Below are 20,843 nucleotides of genomic sequence, written 5' to 3' on the forward strand. Positions count from 1 at the left end.
AGGCTGAAGCAGACCCCAAATGGGAATTTCTACCCCCCTCTGACCCACACAAAAAGACCCCGAAGGGGGAAACACTCTGCAGCAACACAAACGTTCATTGCACGTATCCAGCCCCTGATTTAGTGCAATATAAAAAATGCAAATAATTTTTCTGTGGACCACCAAATTTTTCTCATGGACTACCAGTGATCCACGGACCACCAGTTGATGACCGCTGCACTAGACCAGGGGTGTCAAACTCGATTTCATTGAGGGCCGCATCAGGGTTGTGTTTGACCTGGGAGGGCGTGGCCAGAATGGGCGTGGCCAGCTCGACACCACTCCTGGAGGGGGCACCTGTGGTGGCCAAGTGCTAAGGACTTCCCTCAGACCCTCCCTCACTCTCATTATAATCTCCTTTCTTTTCTTCTTTCTCCTTCCCTTTCTTCCTTCCTCTTTCCTTATTTTTCCTTCTTTGCTCTCTTCCCATCTTTTTCTCCGTCTTTCCCCTTCCCCTTCCTCCTTTCCTGTCCCTTCTTGCATGCTCAAAAACATTTCTCCTTTTGTTTTGTTTTTAGTTTGCTTTGCTAGCTCTCTGCCAGTGAAAACGGAGCTGGGGGGGGGAGGAACGCTCCATTTTCACTGTCAGTCGGTCCTTTGCTGTTTCCAGGCCAGATCTAAGCACTCCATGGGCCTTGAGTTTGACACCACTGCACTAGACCAAACTAGCTCTTAGCAGTTGCCAAGTGCTTGCTGGACCCTTCCTCAGCATTAACGTGTAACCTTCCTTGCTGAGGAACTCCAGGAGTGGAAGGAGAGATACTGTAGGGCAGACGTCCCCAAACTTGGCCACTTTAAGACTGGTGGACTTCAACTCCCAGAATTCTCCAGCCAGCATAACAGAGCTGGCTGGAGAATTCTGGGAGTTGAAGTCCACCATGTCTTAAAGTGGCCAAGTTTGGAGACCCTTGGACCAAAGGGTGACATGAGAGCATTCTTCCAATATTTGAGAGGCTGCGACAGAGACGAGGAGGTAGACCTTTTGACACCAGGAGCTCAGCCTTGGAATTTGTTTTGACTATCTTAAGTTACCAAGGATATTTTTTCAGCTCAACAGTTTACAGCTAACAGCCTGTTCCAGGGTCTGTGGAAATAATCATTTGCACTGTTAACGAAGAGTTTCTAGCCACAAGATCCAGGACTTTATGTCTTGGGCCAGTGGGCTCCTCCCTCTAGATCAGGGCCCCCACAAACTTGGCCACTTTAAGATTGGTGGACTTCCAACTCATATGCTGGCTGGAGAATTCTGGGAGTTGAAGTCCACCAGTCTTAAAGTGGCCAAGTTTGGGGACTCCTGCTGTAAGGTTATAAAACTTCCCCAGCGAAAGCAACCCCTCCGCGAGTCAAATTCTGGAGACCATTCCCAGCACTCAGGCTCACTATGGCAGATTGGGGAAAGACCCCCCCCCCCCATAAGAAATGAACAGGGAAAATGTGAATAACCACGACTCAGTTATTTTGTTCCTAGCTCCCTCTTTAACACCCTTCTGTTTTACCTGCTTCCCAGCGGCTCTGACTTAAAACTTGACAATCCATTTCACCAGATGCAGAACAATCGCAGCCTCTCATGCTCCCCCCCCACCCTTCAAGGCAGTTAAAGCGGCATATAAATATTGATGCCGATTAAGGGGAACTGAATGCTCCTCTTTGACGGGGCCACCTGGGTTCCAGTCTGGGGACTCGCGGGTCAAAAGGGCAAGAGACAAGTAGGGGTTCCCGAAAAGGCCAAAGCCCTGGGGACCCCCTCTTTTAAAGGGAAGAGTTGGGGAGCTTACGTCCGACTACAGGGGAGGCAGCTGAGGGGTCGCCCCATCGCGGGAGAGAGGGGGAGGGAGAAAGCCCCCAAGTCCCCCCCCCTCGGGCTGAACCCGGGTAGAGGGAGGAGGGGGCTTCTCCGGGGTCCCCCCCCCTCCAACGCCGAGCACCTGAGGTGAGTGGCGGAGCTTTGCTTCCCAGAAGCTCAAGGCGCCTCCACGTCTCTCCCTTCGCTTCCACGCCCCCCCACCCGCTCAACGACAGCCTTGCGAGGTAGGCCGCCCAGGGAGCGAGAGCAAGGGGCGCCGCCGAGAGAGGAGAAGCACCCCTCGTCCGCCCCTCACGGCTCCTCTCTCCACGCAGGGGCCGCTCCCGCGGAAGCCGGACGGATCCCGCCGCCAGGACTCCGCGCCCAGCCCGCCCCACCAGCAGCAGCCGGGACCGGCGGCGCCCGCTCGCTAGCCCAGCCCCGGCGCCGGGAAGGAAGGGCAGCCGCCGCAGAGCAGCAGCCGGGCGCTCCTCCCGCCGCTTCCCGGGACGGAGCCCCCGAGGGTTCAGGCGGCGACGCGGCTCCTTTGGGCCGCGCCCGCGCTCCGGCTCTCGACCGCCTCCCTCCGCCCAGAGGCCGCGCACGGGTCGGGTCCCTGAGTTCGGCCAAGCCTCCGGCCGCGCGGCCTTGCAAGGTAGGCCGCCGGGGCCTCTCTCGCCTACCCGCCGCCGGCGTTTCTTCCTCCTGCTCCTCCCGCGGGATCCGCCGCCTCAGCAAAGCCCCCCCGGGCAGCGGCTGCCCCTCCGCCGCCGGTCCCAGAATCCTTACCGGGGCTGCGGTCTCCGCTCCTCAGGCACCGCGGGCAGCCCGGGCGAGGACCCCTCGAGGGCGCAGGGGAGGGCGGGAGCAGCGGCACTTCCGGCGGGCGCCCCCTGGCGGCCGGAAGCGCGCCAGTGCAGCGGGCGTTCCCGAGGAGGAGGAGGAGGAGGAAGCGGAGGTCGCGGCTCCGTCTCGCCGATCGCTCGCTCACACCCTCCGGCTGCAGAGATGCCGAAGAGGAAGGCCGCGCGGCCGCTGCGGGCGCTCTGCCTGGAGAACGTGGCCGCCAACATGCAGCTGCTCTGGGCCAAGGACTACGCCGAGCGCTCCCTGGACGAGCAGCGCTTCCGATACCTGCTGGGGCCCTTCAACGATCTGGGTGAGGCGCCTGGGGGGGGGAGGGGTTGAGAGGGGAGAGGAGAAGGGCTCCGGGGAGAGGGGACTCGGAGGAGGAGAGGGGATCGGGAGGGAGAGGGGCTCGGAGGGAGAGAGGGGCTCGGAGGGAGAGGGGATCGGGAGGGAGAGGGGATCGAGAGGGAGAGAGGGGCTCGGGGGGGGAGAGGGGCTCGGAGGGAGAGAGGGGCTCGGAGGGAGAGAGGGGCTCGGAGGGGAGGGGATCGGAGGGGGAGAGGGGATCGGGAGGGAGGGGCTCGGAGCGGGCAGAGGATCGGGAGGGAGGCGGCTCGGGGAGCTCTGGGGGAGAGGGGCTCAGAGGGGAGAGGGGCTCGGAGGGAGAGGGGCTCGTGGGTGGAGGGGCTCTGAGGAGGGGCTCAGAGAGAGAGAGGGGGCTCGGAGGGGGAGGGGATCGGGAGGGGAGGGGCTCGGAGGGGAGAGGGGATCGGGAGGGAGAGGGGCTCGGAGCGGGCAGAGGATCGGGAGGGAGAGGGGCTCTGGGGGAGAGGGGCTCAGAGGGGAGAGGAGCTCGGAGGGGGACTGGGGGCTACAGGGGAGAGATGGGTTCCTGGGGAGAGAGGGGTTGGGGAGTCTGGGCCGCTGCCCTGGGCCGCTGGACAAGGTGGGGGGCCCTCGAGCCCCTCCGCTGGCCGGGCGTCTCCCTGGGAGGTCTCCCTCCTGCCTTAAGAATTCCTTGGGCCGGGCAGGGGAGCGGCTCTCTTGGGCCCCGCCTGGGCTGACCCTCCCCCCTCTTCTAGCCGGCTGCCTGGTCCGCGAGCTGATCGACTTCATGGGGATCAAGCGACGTGTGACGCGGCCGGTTCTGCACTTGTTGCTGGTGCCGCAGCTGACGGAGCTGGACCTGGGCAGATGCTCCCAGCTGGTCACCAAGGACGTGGCTCAGATGATCTCCAGCCGCTGCAAGGTGGACGGTGGGGCTGTGGGTGGGGTGGGGGCTCCCTGGTCCTCTGGGCTGGCATCGCCCAGTTTTTCAAGCAGCTCTGCAGCCATCGGGCTTCCCTCTTTGGCTGCCCTATTGGATAAGCACGTCTATTTGCTGGGTCCTACCTCCTTTCTAGTTCTGGTACCTCTTGGACCGAATAAATGAATTGGGTAAAATGGCAGTCTTCTGTGAAACATTCAGTTCTTGTTTCCAGCTGCACTAGGAACTCTGAATGCCTAATAATTGTCATAATTGAGTCAAATCAAAGCAAAGAGAATTCAAGATAAAAGGAGGGTTTATTTTTTGATGTATATGCTTTATATCCCAACATCCACCCTGGCCACTCTAGGCACCGTACGGAGGATTAAAATGCGAAAATACCAACATACAACCTCCCAGCATCTAAGATTATAACCTGATCGGGGAGGGAATGGAGAAAGGGGGGAACCCTGAGCCAGCCAACTCTCACCTTGAGATCCAAGCAGGATGAGTCCAGGAGCTCTGAGATCTGCCCCTGCCTCTGTCACTCAAGGTTATTTCTGGGAAAGAGAAGCAGTTTTTCAGATGCGGCCACATTGTGGTTGCGATCTAATTTTCCCTTGTGGCCAGATAGGATCCCAAGGCCACTGCACCATGAAAAGTTCTGTCCTGCCGTAACCTAGTTCAGCCTGCGGCCTCTGAAAGCACCGATGGAAAAGGCCTCGGGGCAAGGCTTCGTGGAAGGCAAAATAGGCTTATGGTTTATATAAGGCAAAGGTGGGGAACTGTGGCCCCTTTAGGACTTCAGGAATTCTGGGATTTAAAAGTCCACAAGTTCCAAAAGAGCCATCGTTCCCCATCCCTGACTTAAGGCTTTACATACTATCTTTCAAAACAGATTTTCCAGAGCTGCCTACAGCTAGTGTAAAAAAAAAAAAACATTTTAAAGCAGTCTCTAACAAGTTAAATTTAAAACATTAAAAAGATTAGTGGCATAATTTTGAAACCTTTAATTTTAAAGTTACTTAAAGTGTTAAAATCTGTTAACGGCACCAAAATTAAAGATCAGGGAACAGGTACAGCAGTAAAAACTAAGAATCAAGTGTCCAAGGAGAATTAAAATGTCTGCCTGAAAGTCGAGACAACCGGGGAGGCCAAGCGGGGGCTGCTCCACACGATGAGCCCGGGGTGTGTGCACACCGAGAGCCGCATTTCCTTGCTGACCTGCCCACCTTTTTGTTTTTCCTCCCTGGGACAGAACCTGTCCCTGCTGTACCTCCAGCGCTGCAGCCGGATCCCCAGCAACGCTCTGGTTGACCTGATAGAAAGCTTGCCTTCCCTCAAGAAGCTGGACCTGTCGGACACCCAGTGCAACACTCAGGTCTTGTCGGCCGTGGGCTCCACCTGCCGCCATCTCTGTGAGCTGAACATCTCCGACTGCAAACGGCTGTCTGCAGACTCCCTTCTCCACCTGGCTTACGACGTCACGGCCGGCTCCTTCTCTTGCCAGGGCCTGCAGGTGCTTTCAGTCGACGGTTTGGAGCCCAGTGGCAAAAGCCGGGACCTGGTCTGGGCCCTGGCCTTTGTTCTGCTGGCCCTTCCCAGCCTCCGGTTCTTAGAAAACGAGTTTGTTTCTGAGGCTCTGCAGGAGATCCTCGGGCAGCAGTTCGCGGCGGCCCAGATCGACCCCCGCTTTCCCTCCCTGGAGGAGCTAGCCCGGCGCAGGATGGCCATGCGCGCAGACCAGGCCGGCTCCAGGCTCACGTTGCCCCTCAAGGAGCTCCTGGAGGTGGAGGAAACTTTCCTGCCCACGGTTTGTGCCGTGTGCCCACACTTAACCAAAGCCATCGTCCTCCTGGATGACGGCTCTGCCTTGAGCCCCGCCTTCTACACCTGGCACACCCTCACCGACCTGACCTTGGACTGCAGCAGGCCCCGGAATCTGGCGGAGCTTCTGCCGGTGGCGGCCATCCTCGGCGCCCAGATGCAGTCCCTCTCCGTCGACGGCTTCTACATCAGGGATGAGTTGTCTTTCCACATGGTGCTCAATCACTGCCCAAACCTCCATAAATTCAGTGCCAGCATCTTCCTGTCCCTGAGGGGCCAGGGAAGCCCCACCCTGGAGCAGGATGCTGTTTTGACCCCCCCCAGGTTCTCCCACCTTGTCGAGTTTACCTTGAACCTTTGCCATTTGCACACTTCCGCACCTTCCCAGCCTATTCCAAGGTTGAGAGCAAACCTCCTGTCCGTCCTCCAGAACTCCCCCTGCCTGAAGAGCCTGGAGCTGTGCTACCTGCCTTTCTGCCTGGACGAGGTGTTCGAGAAAGTGCTGGAGCCCCGGGGCGCCGCCCTGGTGCACCTCCGTTACCTTTCTCTGCTGCAGTGCCAGATCTCCATCAGCACCATCCACCTGCTGCTGGCCGCCGACAACCAGCTGAATTCCCTCCACTTGGACAAATGCCCAGACATCTACCGGGGCGACTATGACGAGCTTCTCCGGAAAGTCAGCCGGGAAGGCCTTGACCTGCACATCCAGTGGCAGTGAAGGCCCAGGAAGTCGGTTTTCTTTATACTGAGGCCAAAGTAGAGTGGAGCCCCTCTTAATAAAGTTTGTATTCTCTCCCACAGTCTGCCTTGGCTTCTGTCGACACCTGGGCCCAGACGGGGCGGTGGGGCCTCTGTGGGTGCAACTCGGGAGGCGGTCGGAGGGGGGGGGAGTTGCTGTTTCACATCCTCCCTCCTAGAAACCAGTCAAGGGCCAGGCATTTCCAGTCCAGCCTCTCACCTGGGTAGGCAGGTGCTCAGCAGTCAAATGACGTGCAGGGAGGAAGCAGTTCTCACACATTGGCGGAGCTCTCGGCAGGGTGCTGGTTTCACTGACGGAGCAGATGGGGAGAGTTCTCAGTTGCCTCTGAAGGGAGCACAGGTGGGTAGGCCGAGGGATGCAGAACAGCCTTGAGGGTGATGGAGGTGTTCTTCCCAAGGCTGGCTTAAACTGGAAATAGGGAACCAACAACTTGACACCAGATCGATTGGGGAACAGTTCCGAAGCTATTATGCAAAGGACTGGGAGAGGTCAGGTTACAAGCCCTCTTTGTCATCACTTCCAGGTTGTTGGTTACTTCATAATTACAATTAGGAGCATTTAAAACAGGGGTGTCCAACCTTGGCAACTTTAAGACTTGTGGACTTCAACTCCCAGAATTCCTCAGCCAGCAAAGCTGGCTGAGGAATTCTGGGAATTGAAGTCCACAAGTCTTAAAGTTGCCAAGGTTGGACACCCCTGATTTAAAAGGACCTTTATGTGTTGCCCATCTCATCCAGAGGCTACTCTCAATTGATAAGGCTAACTTGCTGATTGGTTTAATTTCTTGTGCGTATTGAAAATTAAGAGGTGGTGCAATCCAGCATTTACAGAAAAGCTGTAGGACCTACAAGCCACCTAACTTTTGTTTACTCTGGCAATATGTGGGGAAACCTTGATTCCAGCCCTTCTCCCCCCCCCCCACCCCATGCCCTGGGTGGGTGGGTGGGGGCAGCCTGTGTTCCTGCGATGTGGGGATGGATTCCAGGCACCTGGTGGATTTTTTCCTGAATGATAATGCAGCTTGTTGAATTAACTCTTGTTTTTTTTTTTTAAGTCAAGGTTTTATTTTACTGTATAAAATACAAAGAAGAGAAGAAAAAATGGGACATTAAGGGAAGGAAAGGGAGAGTGTGTTGAATTAACTGTCTTAAATTTAGAAGACTTGCTTATTAAAACTTATAAGTATTGAGTTTTAGATTAAATCTCCCCCCCCCCCCATTTTTTCCGACACAAGAACAAGATGGATGACTGGCAGACAACCTCCAACTTTACAACTGTGTGTTATGAAGGACCTCAGCCTGTCCGTTCCTCAGAATTGGAAAGGAGAGTGAGAGGCACCAGGAAAAACTGACTTCCAGCTGAGGAGGGGGTTTCCAGGCAGAAAAACCCTGCCTAGAAACGGAGTTGGTCGCCCAGGCACGCACCCCTTCCTTGCTCTTTCTCAGGAGTGGGGGAGCTCTTCCCCCACCTGGAGGGTCTCCAAAAGATGGACCTGAGTCTTCGCCACTCAGTCGGATTCCTGCCCTTGTGGGTTTTTAAAATAAAAATAGGCTCGTCTGCCACTGAAGATTACCTGCCAAGCTATCCTCTTGGTCACCTCTGGAGCTGGAAGAGGCTGCTGTTGCATGCAGTTGCACTTGGCAGCTGTGGCATTTTCAAAGTCCAAGGACCAAGGTATAAGAGGCTGGGGGGCAGAAGGGGGGGCAGAGAACCCACCAGGCTTATGCCCATTTGCGTCATTCATTCTGACCCTAATAACCTATTTACACCACTTGCAGGAGCTTTGGTTTTCACTCTTGGAATTTCACCGCAGTTGCTGGCTAACTTAGACATTTGACTCCTGGACCCCCAAAAACGTTCAAAGAAGTGACACCAGAAGAATTATATAATCAATGAAGAATTTATCAACAAAAGAGTTTTAAGATTTCTCCAGCCATAAGCCAAATTAACCCTGAAAGAAGGGTTGCCTTTCATGGGGAGAATCCCACAGCCTATCTTTTGAAATGCTCTCCGTGGCCTGGAAAAGATTTATCCGAAGGAAATTAGAGCTGCTCTGCCAGTGGGCTCAGGGCGGACTTCAACTCCCAGAGTTCCCTGGCCATCCCCGAGACTTGGAAGTTCCCATCTTCAGGCCAAAGAGGGGGAGCCCCTCGTGCTCTGCTTAGGAAAAAGCTACCTGTCCCTTGGAGGGGGGGAGCTTTTCCAAGGAAAACTTTGGGGTTGCTGCAGGCCCTATCCCCCCCACTTTTTTTTTTAAGAAGCTCTGGTTTCCATTTTGCTTTGCTTTAAAAAGGTATATTAGAGCCGTGAGGGTCACGGAGCTGCATCCATCAAGAGCCTCCATTCTCTGCCCTGTTCTTTGGCTTGGGGTATCTATCCAAAGGCCACAAAGTCCATGTGTCCCAGCCTTGGGTCTCCTTTCCGGTGCTTCATCCCCACTGCGATGAGGCAAAAGGGAGTCCACCCTTGACAGGACTTTGGGCCGCCTTTGAGTGACCGCTGGGACTTCATGGATGAGTGACCCACCTGGGGAGGGGGGGGTCTCTGCAGGCAGAGAATGGCCCTCGGCCTGGTCCCTGCAATGCTGAGCTCCCCCCATCCCCAAGCATGCCCTATTTATGGGGCATGTTGAGGGCATCCAGTCAACCAGAATGACTGGTTCAAACCAGGCTCACAAGGGAAATAAAAATGATCTTCACCGGATAATAGCTTTCCACGCAGCTCATAGGCTCTCACTATGAATTAGAGCAGAGGTCTCCAAACTTGGCAACTTTTAAGACTAGTGGACTTCAACTCCCAGAATTCTCCAACCGGCATAACTGGCTGGAGAATTCTGGGAGTTGAAGTCCACAAGTTCCCAAGTTTGGGGACCCCTGAATTAGAGTGTGAAACAAACTTGGTTATTCTATTTCAGTAAGAAGATCCACAATTCACTATTCCCCCCTCGAAATTAGACTTTCGATGAACAGCTGCTGTGTGGAAAGGGAGCAAATGCAGGTTGCCCTCATCTAAACAAATCAATCAGTTGAACAACTTGCCTCCAGAAACTGATAAATGCTCCAACACTGGAAGTTTTCAAGGAGAGATTGGACAGCCACTTGTCTGAAATGGTATAGGGGTTCCTGCTTGAGCAGGGGGTTGGACTAGAAGACCTCCAAGGTCCCTTCCATCTCTGTTCTGTTATTGTAACCGGAATATTCACGGTTTAAAGGCTAGAACCCCACAGCAGAACCAGGGTAGCAGAGAAAAAAGACCGATAAGGCATTGCTGGTGAGAGGGAGGGAGGGAGAGAGAGAGAGAGAGGGAGGGAGAGGTGGGGGAAGCTGAGGGGATCCTCAGCTCCAGAGAAAAACCATCAGGAGGTGAGAGGTTCCGGCCAGCTTTCCAAGAAATTTAATCCGTCATGCAAACAGCCTGGGAAAAAGAGAGTCAAAGCAGACCCCGGCCCCACAAACTCCAACAGAGCCCTGGAGCCCCCCACCCCGACCCCCACCCCGGCAGTCCTCAAAAGTCCTTCATTCACAGCATGAGAGAAAATCCAGGGTGAATTTTGCTTTCCTGGCCGTGGTTCTTGGCAACTTTGCAGAGAAGAGTTCTCGGAAAGGGAGTCAGAGATCCACGTTGCTGAGCAGCAGCTTTTCTGCTCCCCCAGCCAGAAAAGAGGGAGAAGCCCCCAAACGTCCCCTCGGCAGAGGGCCAGAGACCGCCTGCTGGCTTCCGTCCGTCTCGAGGCCCGTGGCCTTCTCCAGCGCCTCCCACAGCCTCCGGCCCAGGTCTGGGTCTTGCGCCAGGGCTTGAGGCAGCACCAGAGTGCAGTTGCTGTCAAAATACTTGCCCGAAATCCCCTCCGCTTCTGGGGAGACGGCGCAGTAGAGCGTGCTGGTGGCTCCCTTTTGGGGGCTCTGGGGAGAGAGCAGGGAGAGCCGCTCAGAGCAAGCTTTGTGGGGGGAAGGGGAGGCAGAGAAAGGGGCCCAGCTGCCAAAAGTCTTCCTGAGGAGCGAGGGTCCGTCCTCGGGACAGGGGTGGCCTTCAAAAACTTTAGCAATGGGTTCTCTGCCCGGTTGCTGGGTGGGCGTGGCCATGGTGAGCGTGGCCTAGTCGGCCTCCTGCACCACAGCTGGGGCATTTTTGCCCTCCCTGGGCTCCAGAGGCTCTCTGGAAGCTGGAAACGGGCCCATTTCCGGCCTTCCCGAAAGCCATCACTCTGCTAAACAAATAATTCCCTCAACACTGTCCAACTATTACAAAGTCTGCACTACTATTACTGTTAATCTTCTCATCACTCCTTATCACTCATCCACTCCCACTTGTGATTGTAGGACTGTGTCGCTTGTATCCTAACGATTTATATGGACTGTTTGCTAGTACCGTGTTTCTCATATAATAAGGCTAGGTCTTATGTTTTTTTGAGCCCCCCAAAAATGGCTAGGCCGTCTTTTCGGGGGTGACTTAATTCCCCCCCCTTTGCATCTTCGGGCGGGCGGGCAGCGATGGTTTGGATGTTGACCTCGGCATTGGTGGGGCACTTCATACTGGGGTCAATGCAGGCAGCACCATATCCGGGTGTGCAACAAAAGTACTTCCTACTTCCATTTCGCATGTTTTAATATAGGCCTTAATTTGGGGGGAGGGGCTTAATTTCATTTCATGCCTATAAAACATGCTGGGACTTCCTATTGGGGGAGGCCGTATTGTTGGAGAAACAGGGTATTTGATTGCTTATTGTACCCTATGATTATTATTGTTGTACGTGATGATTCTTGACTCTGGACAAATGTATCTTTTCTTTTATATATAGTGAGAGCATTTACACCAAAACAAATTCCTTGTGTATCCAATCACACTTGGCCAATAAAGAATTCTATTCTACTCTACTCTACTCTACTCTACTCTACTCTACTCTACTCTACTCTACTCTACTTTATTCTATTCTTTCCAAATTTCCGGGAGGCCCGTTTTTCACCCTTCCCAAGCCTCTGCGCGTACCCTGCACTTACCTGGCATCCAAAACGGGCCATGTGGGGACTTCTGGGAGGGGAGGGGTGGGTGGGGCCAGCCAGGAGTGGGATTTGGTGGTTCTCCGAACTGCACAGAATCTTAGCTAGGGGCTCTCTTGAACCCCTAAGAACCCCCAGCCAGCCCAGCCCTGCCTCCGGGACCCCGTTGAGCAGGCTACCTGAACAGCCGTCGGAGAGCTCTCACCTGTGCTGCAAGGAGCTCCAGTTCCACCCACCCTCCCACCCAGCCCCGAGCAATTCCCAAAACCTTCCCCACCCCAATTCCTCACAGCAAGATCTGCTGCTGCCTGACAGCCTGACTCACCTTCATGAAGGGGCTGCAGAGCCAGTAGAGCATGCGGCTGGCCCGGCCGTAGTAGCGCAGGATCTCCGTCCGGACGATGCCTGGGCTAAGCACGTTGGCCGACACGCCTGTAAAGGAGATGCCCTGCCTGAGTGAATCCCAGCGAGAGGAGTCTGTCGCTCATCCGGCCCGCAAGAGGGGCAAGAGCCATCGGGCAGGGCCTCTGCGGGGAGCACCTCTTGGCACCTGATACTAAACTGGCCCCAGCCCCTCTCTGGTGGGCGGGGAGCCCTGCTTGGGGTCCGTCCCCCCCAGCACACAGACTCTGAGAAGGGGCTCACACATGACAGAGCCTGGAGAAGAGCCAGGAGAACTTAGAAAGGCAGAGCACTGGGGAAGCAGAGGGAACGGGCTGGACCTAAACCCATGATGGCGAACCTATGGCATGCCTGCCGAAAGTGGCACACAGAGCCATTTCCCCCGGCACGTGAGAGCTTACCCAGAAGAGCCCCGCTGCGCATGTTGCCTGTGCTGCCACCACCCAACAGCTGATTGTTGGGTATCTGGTGCGCATGCGTGGGGGGGGGACGTGAGAGACGTGTGCGTGTGCAGAGATGCACAGCGCACGCTGAGGGTCGTACGTGCATGCGCAGATGTGCGGCACATGGAGGGATGATTGCACGGGCATCCCCAGATGCATGGCGGGTGGCGGGGGAATTGCACATGCATGCACAGACTTGCGGTGCGCAGCAAGGGGATTGTGTGTGTGCATGCGCAGATGTGCAGGAAGGGGATTGTGCGTGCATGCACAGATTGCGATGCACTGCAGGGGGATCGTGCACGCATGCGCAGATATGCGGTGCGTGGCAAGGGGATTGCGCGCACATGTGCACGGTGGGCAGCACTCATTGCCTTCTGGGTGCTGGCACACGAGCGCAAGCGCATGAGCATGCGCACAATTATCAGCACGGGAGCCGGGAAAGGTTTGCCACCACTGATCTAAACTGCACACAGGTGTAATTTCTGCCCCAACTTTCTTCTGTTTGCAACTTCTCGCTCCGTGATTTTGCGTAGCAAAATCCCAGTGGTGGGATTCAATATTTTTTAGTACCAGTTTTGTGGGTGTGGCTTGGTGGGCATGGCTTGGTGGGTGTGGCAGGGAAAGGATACTGCAAAATCCCCCTTCCCTCCCCACTCCTGGGGGAAGATTATTGCAAAATCCTCTTCCCTCCCCTGCCCACTAACCTGCTTTCCAGCTCCGTTCTCCTGTGCAGGACAACCAAAGGAGACCCAGCCGATCAGCTGGGACTCAATGGGAGGCAGAGAAGAGATGGGGTTGGCGGGGCCAGTCCGAGGTGGCATTGGCCGGTTTTCCCAGCTACTCAAAATTCCCGCTTCCGGTTCTCCAGAACTGGTCAGAACTGGCTGAATACCACCTCTGGACCCCAGAGGCAGCCATATGCTTACCGGTGCCCTGCAGCCTCCGGGCCAGCTCCATGGTGAAGATGACATTCATGAGCTTGGTGCAGTCGTAGGCCTGGCTGGCGTTCTTGGTCCGCTCTTCCCCCGTCAGCAACTTCAGGTCCATCTTCTTGACACAGAAGTGCCGGAAGGAAGACACGTTCACGATGCGCGCCGGAGCAGAGGCCATCATGGTGCCTGCACGGAGGAGCAGTGAGGGGAACCAAAACCCTCTGAGGGAGCTCCCACCAGCAGCGGGGAGCCCACCCACAGCCTCCCCTTCCCACCAGCATCTCCCTCCTCTCTCTCTCTCTCTCTCTCCCCTGTCTATTTCTTGACACCAAAGGCCGGCACAGTTGAAGACTCTCTTCATTCCTGGATTCATCCTCTTGGTACCCATGTTTTCAGGGGGGGCGGGGCTTAAATTTTTTTAGCAGCGGGTTCTCTGCCCAGTTCTGGGTGCACGTAGCCATGGTGGGCGTGGCCTAGTCAGCCTTCTGCACCATGGCGGCGGGGGCATTTTTACTCTCCCCAGGCTCCAGAGGGCCCATTTCCAGCCTTCCTGAACCTCCATGCGCGCCCTGCACTTACCTGCATCCAAAACAGGCTGCGTGGGTGTCTCCTGGGAGGAGCGGGAAGGGGTGGGCGGGGCCAGCCAGGAGTGAGATTTTGGGGGAGGGGGTTTTCTCCGAACTTTACAGAATGTTAGCTAGGGCCTGGACCCCTGCGAACCCCCAGCAGCCCAACCCTGCAATGATAGTTGCACTGTGGCCCTAAATAATGGCCTCCACAGTTAGGTCTCCTTTGAGGTCCCACCATTTTATTCAGTTCTTTCTTTGCTGACCTATTTAAAACAGTTGGTATCCTGTAGCTGCTTCTCTTCAAAGCAACCTGTGCAACTTACAACCCGTAAAACAGCGCGGAAGGGTAAAAGCAACAATAAAACCAGTAACGGAAGAAACTGGTCGCCCAGCCTCTCTTCTCTAGGGCAACCCCCCACCGTCCCACCTTGATCTCCCCCTGTCCCAATGCCTGAGGGAAGAGCCGGTCCAAAGTGCTCCTGGGGGGGGCTGTCAAGATCCCAAGAGGGAGGGTGTTGTGCAGGGCAGGGGCTGTCAGGGCAAAGGCCGGCTTCCCAGGAGACAGAGGATGGCAAGGGGCCTGGCGCATGGCCACCCTCCTATCTACTCTGGTGGGATGGGCAGAGGTCCTCCAGGAGAGGTTCAATGAATCAGAAGAGAGCTGGAAGGGACCTTGGAGGTCTTCTAGTCCAGCTCCCTGCTGAAGCAGGAGAACCTACACCATTTCAGACAAGTTTGGCTGTCCAGTCGCTTCTTAAAAACCTCCAGGGATAAAGCACCCACAACTTCTGGTGGCAAAGCGGATCCACCAGTTAATTGTCCTCACGGTTAAGGAAGTTTCCCCCTAATTCCAAGTTGCTTCTCTCCTGGATTAGTTCCAATGGCGCTTTTTTGCCATTTTCTTATTTGTTAGTTTTAGGCCAATTTCATTACTGGGGTTATTGTAGTTTTCCTTTTTTTTATGAGCCATGAGAGATGCCTATGGAGATTCTCAACCATCCAGGGTGACGGTTTCCTCAAAAGTGCTTTGACCTGCAGCCTGCCTGGTCTCCACTCTGTAGGGCTTTAAAGGTGTGGGAAAGGAGAAAGGAGTTTGTTTTTAAAATAGAAATTGTAGCAGGACATACTAATCCTTGAAAAGGAAACACTGTGCATTTATCTAATCTCATAAATGTTGCTTGAGCTCAAAGCTGCACCTAGAGGCAGAGAGTGAGAGGCCCTCGCTACGCTCAAAAACTGGTTTGGGCTGGAATTTGCCCGGCAACTAGAGAGAAACCTCAGAAACTGAATAGTTATTAGACATAAGTTGTAAATAAAGGGCAGGGGAAAATGTATTCATTTTAGGTGCCTCGGATAGATTGTGACGGCCGAGTACTCAACCAATGAGGAAAAGGTGGGAGGCAAACTTTGTGAAGGTGATATAGGGAATATACAGAAAGTATATTGATGGCTTAAGGTGCGTCCACTCTACAGGTGTGAACGTGATACACCCTCTTTGCAAAGTAGTAATAAAATTCCCCATTGTTGTATAGGTAAACAGATAACAGATAATCAGAGTTGGAAGGGATCTTATAGGTCATCTAGTCCAACCGCCCCACCCAAGCGGAAGATCCTACACCATTTCCGACAAAATGGCAGTCCAATCTCTTCTTGAAGGTCTCAAGTGATGACGCTCCCACAACTTCCGAAGGCAATTTCTGTTCCATGGGTCGATTGTTCTCACTGTCAGAAAGTTTCTCCTTATTTCCAGTTAAATCTCTTCTTGTTCAGCTTCCATCCATTATTCCTTGTCTGGCCTACAAGCGCTTTAGAAAATAGCTTGACCCCTTCCTCCTCTCTGTAGCAGCCCCTCAAATATTGGAAGGCTGCTCTCCTGTTTCCCCTGGTCCTTCTCTTCACTAGACTAGCCAGGCCCAGTTCCTGCAACCGTTCATCGTATGTTTGAGCCTCCAGTCCCCTCATCATCCTGGTTGCTCTTCTCTGCACTTTTTCTAGAGTCTCAACATCTTTTTTATAATGTGGTGACCAAAACTGGATGCAGTACTCTAGATGTGGTCTTACTAAGGCTTTATAGAGTAACATTAGTATCTCCCTTGATCTTGATTGTATCCCTCTGTTAATGCAACTTAGGATTGCATTGGCTTTTTTGGCTGCCGCCGCACACTGTTGGCTCATATTTAATTGGTTGTCCACTAAGACTCCAAGATCCCTCTCACAGTTCCTGCTATTAAGCCGGGTTTCACCCAATCTATATGTATCCTTTTGGTTTTCTTGCCTAAGAGTCGGACTTTACTTTTCTCTATACTGAATTTCATTTTGTTAGATAGGGCCCAGTGTTCTAGTCTGTCAAGATCCATCTGGATCTTGAGCCTATCTTCTTGGGTGTTAGGTTTTGACTCGCAATCATTTTAAACTAGACAACAAATCCCACAAAGGTAATGAGCAGGACCTTGAATTGCCCCCGGAAGAAAACTGGAAGCCAGCGTACCTGCCACAAGAGGGGCATTATAGGTGGTAAGCCAGGGGCGGCCAGCGCTCAGCATGTGGCTAGCTTCGGACCGGTTTTAACTTCCAGGTGATTTTCAAGGGCGGCCTGAACGGAGGGCATCAGGGCAGAAGAATTCGCTGCCACCTTCTTTGGGGCTGCATTTCCTGCTGCCCAGCCCATCCTGATTTCCGGTCATTTGTCCAAGTGCTTTTTCCAGGTCCGCCCAGGTAGATCAGAGCTACTGCCTGGCTGTGCAGAGTGGACGGTGGGAGTCTTTTGATTTCCTTTCCTAATTATCCTCAACGTTGGCCTTCTGTCCTTCTGGTTCCAAAGGGATCGACTTCTCTTTGGCTTTACCCACCAGCCGCTTCGCTGCCTCTCAGAAAGGAGCTACGGGGCATCTTGTGCCCGTGTGCATTTCCTTCACATCTTGGCAACACCCCGATCTCTCCTGGAAGTGGCACCATCAGAATCGGAGGCAATTTGGGAGGGATTCCCCTCTTTAGAAGGGGCTGACCCCCCCTCAATATCTGGCACTGAGAGAGGATTTAGAGCAGGGGTCCCCAAACTTGGCAACTTTAAGACTTGTGGACTTCAACTCCCAGAATTCTCCAGCCAGCTATGTCTGTTTTTTTTGTTTTTTTCTCTTAACCTCCCAAAGTGGAGAGGTTGCAGAAAAAGGGATTGCAAGAGAGTAAGCTACGCTGGCTGGAGAATTCTGGGAGTTGAAGTCCACAAGTCTTAAAGTTGCCAAGTTTGGAGACCTCTGATGTAGAGGGTTTCAGGTGATGGGGGAAGCCGGGGTATCAACAACCTTCCGGTTGCATGCAGGAGAAGCTGGTCCTTACCAAGCAGCAAGTGGGTGAGGAGGAAGGCCCCCGAGACGTTGGTGGCAAATGTGAGCTCCAAGCCCTCAGCCGTCACAGCAAATGGCAGGCCTAGACAGGAGAGAGGATGGAGGAAGGCAGCTTAAGAGGTTTTGGGATTGGGTCTCTGGGCTCTGGAAGGAGCCACCCGTCTTGGGGAAGGGTCTGCCTCTTTCTCAGCCTTGGTGTCAGGTGAGTGGTGTCTCAGAGTCAGCTAGCTATCAGCATTCCAGCACTTAACCCCATTTAGATCATAAGTCTCGAGCTAAACTTCCAAAACTTCAAAAGGATTTATTGGGAATTAAACTGTCCGGCATTGCCTGGGTGTAGCCGACTCTGAGACACTTCATTCACTGTCACCCTTGACCCTGCTTTTCCCCCACCCCCTGGGTGTATCGTAATCCATATTCTCCAATGGGACACCTCCATAGCCAAAAGTCGTCAATCATGCTCTCCAGTTAGAATTTTGCGTGGCAGAAACTTCAGTCACCCAGTTACTATCTTTGAAAACATTTATGGAATGCAGTTTCGGTTTTGCAAGTTGCTGCACTGCTCCCCCCCCCTTTCTGTTGGCAACTCTCAAAGACCACAGAACTATTTTATGAGTTGACACTTGGGTCCTTAGGGGTGACGCTTCCGCATCTCTGGCCTGCTCATCTCTGACCCAGGCAAACAGGGCATAGCTGCCTGGTGCCCATTACCTGTGACACCCGCATTGTTCACCAGGATGTGCAGCTGGCTCCCTTCCTCCAGGAACCTCCTGGCGAAGGCACGGACGGAGGCCATGGAGCTGACGTCCAGCAGACCGAGCTGTACCTGGGGGTTCCCCGTGGCTCTGCGGATCTCCTCCACCGCAGCCTGGCCTTTCTCCCTGCAGCGGCAGGCAAGGATTGTGCGGGCGTTCCGGCGTGCCAAGTTGAGAGCGACAGCCTTGCCAATTCCTGCAAAGGATGGGCATCAAGAGCAGCTGCCCTGGGACACCAGGGCAGCACCTGCCCACCCCCCACCCATCCATGGGGCCATGGATCCTGAGGGCTGAGCCAAGGCTGAGCTGCATGCTGTAAAGTTGGAGAACTGCAACGCCAACTTTGTCTCCGCCACGGGCCTTGCACCTGGGTTGGGATTCAATTTTTTTAACAACCGGTTCTGTGGGCATGGCTTAGTTGGTGGGAATGGTTTGGTGGTCATGTTGTTGGCTGGGCGTGGCCAACTCAATATCACTCACATCGAGGCACGCATCTCCTCGCCTGGCCTCCCATGACTGTGGGGATGCTGCAACAGTCGTAAGTGTGAAAAATGGTCATGTCACTTTTTTCAGTGCCATTGTAACTTTGAATGGTCATTCCACACAAGCAAAGTACCAGCAAAGGAGGGGGAAAAAAAACTCCAGAGACGTTCCTGAGACAGGAAGTCTAGCCCTTCCAAAAATGTAATAAGGGTTAATGGAGAGGCAGTTTCTGTAAGCAACACCAGAATGTTTCCTTCCTGCCTTCCTTACAGGATTAGGCCAGTAATTTCTTCTAACGAACGGTTCTCCCAACTGCTTAGAATGTTAACAACCAGTTCTAGCGAATAGGTGCAAACCGGTAGAATCCCACCCCTGCCTTGCACACGGAGCAGGTTCAAAGCAGGTGGCGCAAACTGGGTTGGGAACCGTCCCAACAGTGGTGATCCCTTGCCAGTCCCCTGCAGTCAGACGGAGGCAAAATTGTAGGTGCCAGCTGCAGCAGGGCCACCCCTCATCATGGCCAAAAGGGGCCCCAGGAGACATGATGGGCGCATTCCTACGATGGGAAAAAGGCCTCTTGAGGCAGGAGGGGAGGGAAAGGGGATTGCAGGGGGCTGGGGGACTGAAGGATTCTCCTCCAGCAGGTGGCCACTGGGCAACTGAGTGTGAGTTCTGAATGTGGGGGAGGGGAGGGTCCAGGGGGCTCGATTAAATGCCCTCCGTGAGAGCCCTGCATTGGCCAGGGCTGCCCTCCCTAGGGCTCCCTGCTCTTCATCAGGCAGCGGCTGCCACTTTGGCTGCCCTTATCTCCCAGTGGGCAGGGAGGCTGCAAGCAGAGATGGCCGGGTGGACTTCCCAATTTCCTCCAAGAGAGAGAAAAACCATCCTCCGTTCAGGACGGGCCAATGGTGGGTGACCGGGGGGGCGGAGCTGGCATCGGGTGACCCAAAGGAACACCCTCCTCTGAGGGAGACAGACAGGCTGGCATCCCACCCACCCCGGCCCCTCCCCAAAGCCTGGAGACTTCCATAACTTATAATCAAATTATGACCGAGAAGCGTCCTAAACTGGGAGCCTTATTAAATATCAGAGAGCAATAATGTATATACAGTTCATCGTAATTCTGAGAAAATGGAATGTACCGCGTCTTGGTCCCCGGGGTGCAACTCCTGGCACACCACCCCTAATGGGGGGGGTGTGTGCAATGGTCTGAAAGGAAGGGGCCATTCCCAGAGGGAGGAAAAGGTGACTTTCCTGCCACAAGGTTCTCCCCCTCCTCCCCCAGGTGCCCTTTGCCTTTTCGTGGGCAGCAGGAATACAAGGCCCGGCCCCTCCCTCCACCAGCTGGCTCTAAACAGGGAGGGAGGGAAAGTATGATGATCAAACAAGGTCATGCCAAAGTTTTCTCCCTCTGCCCTTTCCCTGCTCAAGCCCACCTTGGAGACAGAAAGGGTTCAGTCCCAGCTCCCAAAGGCTCAGCAAGGTCTCCTTCGCCCCAGCGGCTTCAGGGGCAGCCATCTTGGCTGGCATTGGGATGTCCTCTCTACCCTCCCAAAAGACGGGGGTCCCCACCTGCCCTCAGCCACCATCGACAGCAGCCATTCTTTAGCAGCCTGCCTGACCGAACTGGCCGGCCTTACTTAACTTACTTATAGATGAATAGAGTTAGAAGGGACCCTGTAGGTCATCTAGTCCAACCCCCACCCCACCCAAGCAGGAGACCCTACACCATTTCTGACAGAGGGTAGTCCAGCCTCTTCTTGAAAGCCTCCAGGGATGAAGATCCCACAACTGCACACACACACACACCAACGTCAAGACTGTTGCCCCCCCAGGAATATTTGGGGTTGCCGGCCTCGGGGATGGCCCTTCTTCCCTCGGACAGAGGTAAGGGAGCCTCTTTCCTCCCAGGTCCGCCAGGCAACGTGTCCAGAAACACCAAACCAGACCATCCCTTTTCTGGGTTCCTTTAGGAACACTGACCACATTTGAAGGCTTTGTGCCGTGTGCTGCATCACCAAGCAAAAGGCCCGAAACCCAAACGAACCGGGATTGTGGAAACGCATCCGCTAAGGCCTGAGCCGATGTGGCTCAGAGGCTCAGACTCACCGCTGCTGGCTCCGGTGACAATGGCCGTCTTGCCGGTCAGGTCTACGGGACAAGCGTCCGGCCTCCAGCTCTTCTTCCTTTGGACCCACAGCAGCGCCAGGAGGGCCAAGGAGCAGATGAACCAGAGCGGGTGGCAGAAGAGAGCGGCCGCCTCCATCGCAGGCAGTCTTTTCTGGAGCAGCTCCGGAAGAGGACTGCCCGGCCGGAGGCCCGAATGAAAGAAAGACCCGGTCTGGCGTTCAGACAGAGGAACGCTCCCAAAAGGTCAGCCAGTGTTCTCTGGGCAGAGTCCGCTTTCAACAAAC

General features: G+C 54.6%; 2 protein-coding genes across 2 annotated transcripts; one reads left to right on the top strand and one right to left on the bottom strand.

Moving 5' to 3' along the window:
• Positions 1-2,163: 2,163 nt before the first annotated feature.
• On the top strand, positions 2,164-6,542 carry LOC113431570 (uncharacterized). Its single transcript, XM_087965719.1, has 4 exons — positions 2,164-2,477; positions 2,829-2,981; positions 3,754-3,920; positions 5,176-6,542. Exons 2-4 carry the CDS (start codon positions 2,831-2,833, stop codon positions 6,460-6,462), a joined length of 1,605 nt encoding a protein of 534 aa, XP_087821845.1. The 5' UTR covers positions 2,164-2,477; positions 2,829-2,830; the 3' UTR covers positions 6,463-6,542.
• A 3,332-nt stretch (positions 6,543-9,874) lies between these two features.
• On the bottom strand, positions 9,875-20,773 carry LOC113417893 (retinol dehydrogenase 11-like). The gene is made up of 6 exons (XM_026676510.2): positions 20,539-20,773; positions 17,903-18,142; positions 17,184-17,273; positions 13,273-13,464; positions 11,827-11,933; positions 9,875-10,406 (listed from the first exon to the last, which is right to left on the bottom strand). The coding sequence occupies exons 1-6, from the start codon at positions 20,693-20,695 to the stop codon at positions 10,113-10,115; spliced, it is 1,080 nt and encodes a 359-aa protein (XP_026532295.2). The 5' UTR covers positions 20,696-20,773; the 3' UTR covers positions 9,875-10,112.
• Positions 20,774-20,843: the final 70 nt, after the last annotated feature.

Source organism: Notechis scutatus, chromosome 4 (genome assembly GCF_049901735.1).
Source record: "Notechis scutatus isolate UNSWTSFEM ecotype Mainland chromosome 4, rNotScu1.2, whole genome shotgun sequence".
Lineage (NCBI taxonomy): Eukaryota > Metazoa > Chordata > Lepidosauria > Squamata > Elapidae > Notechis > Notechis scutatus.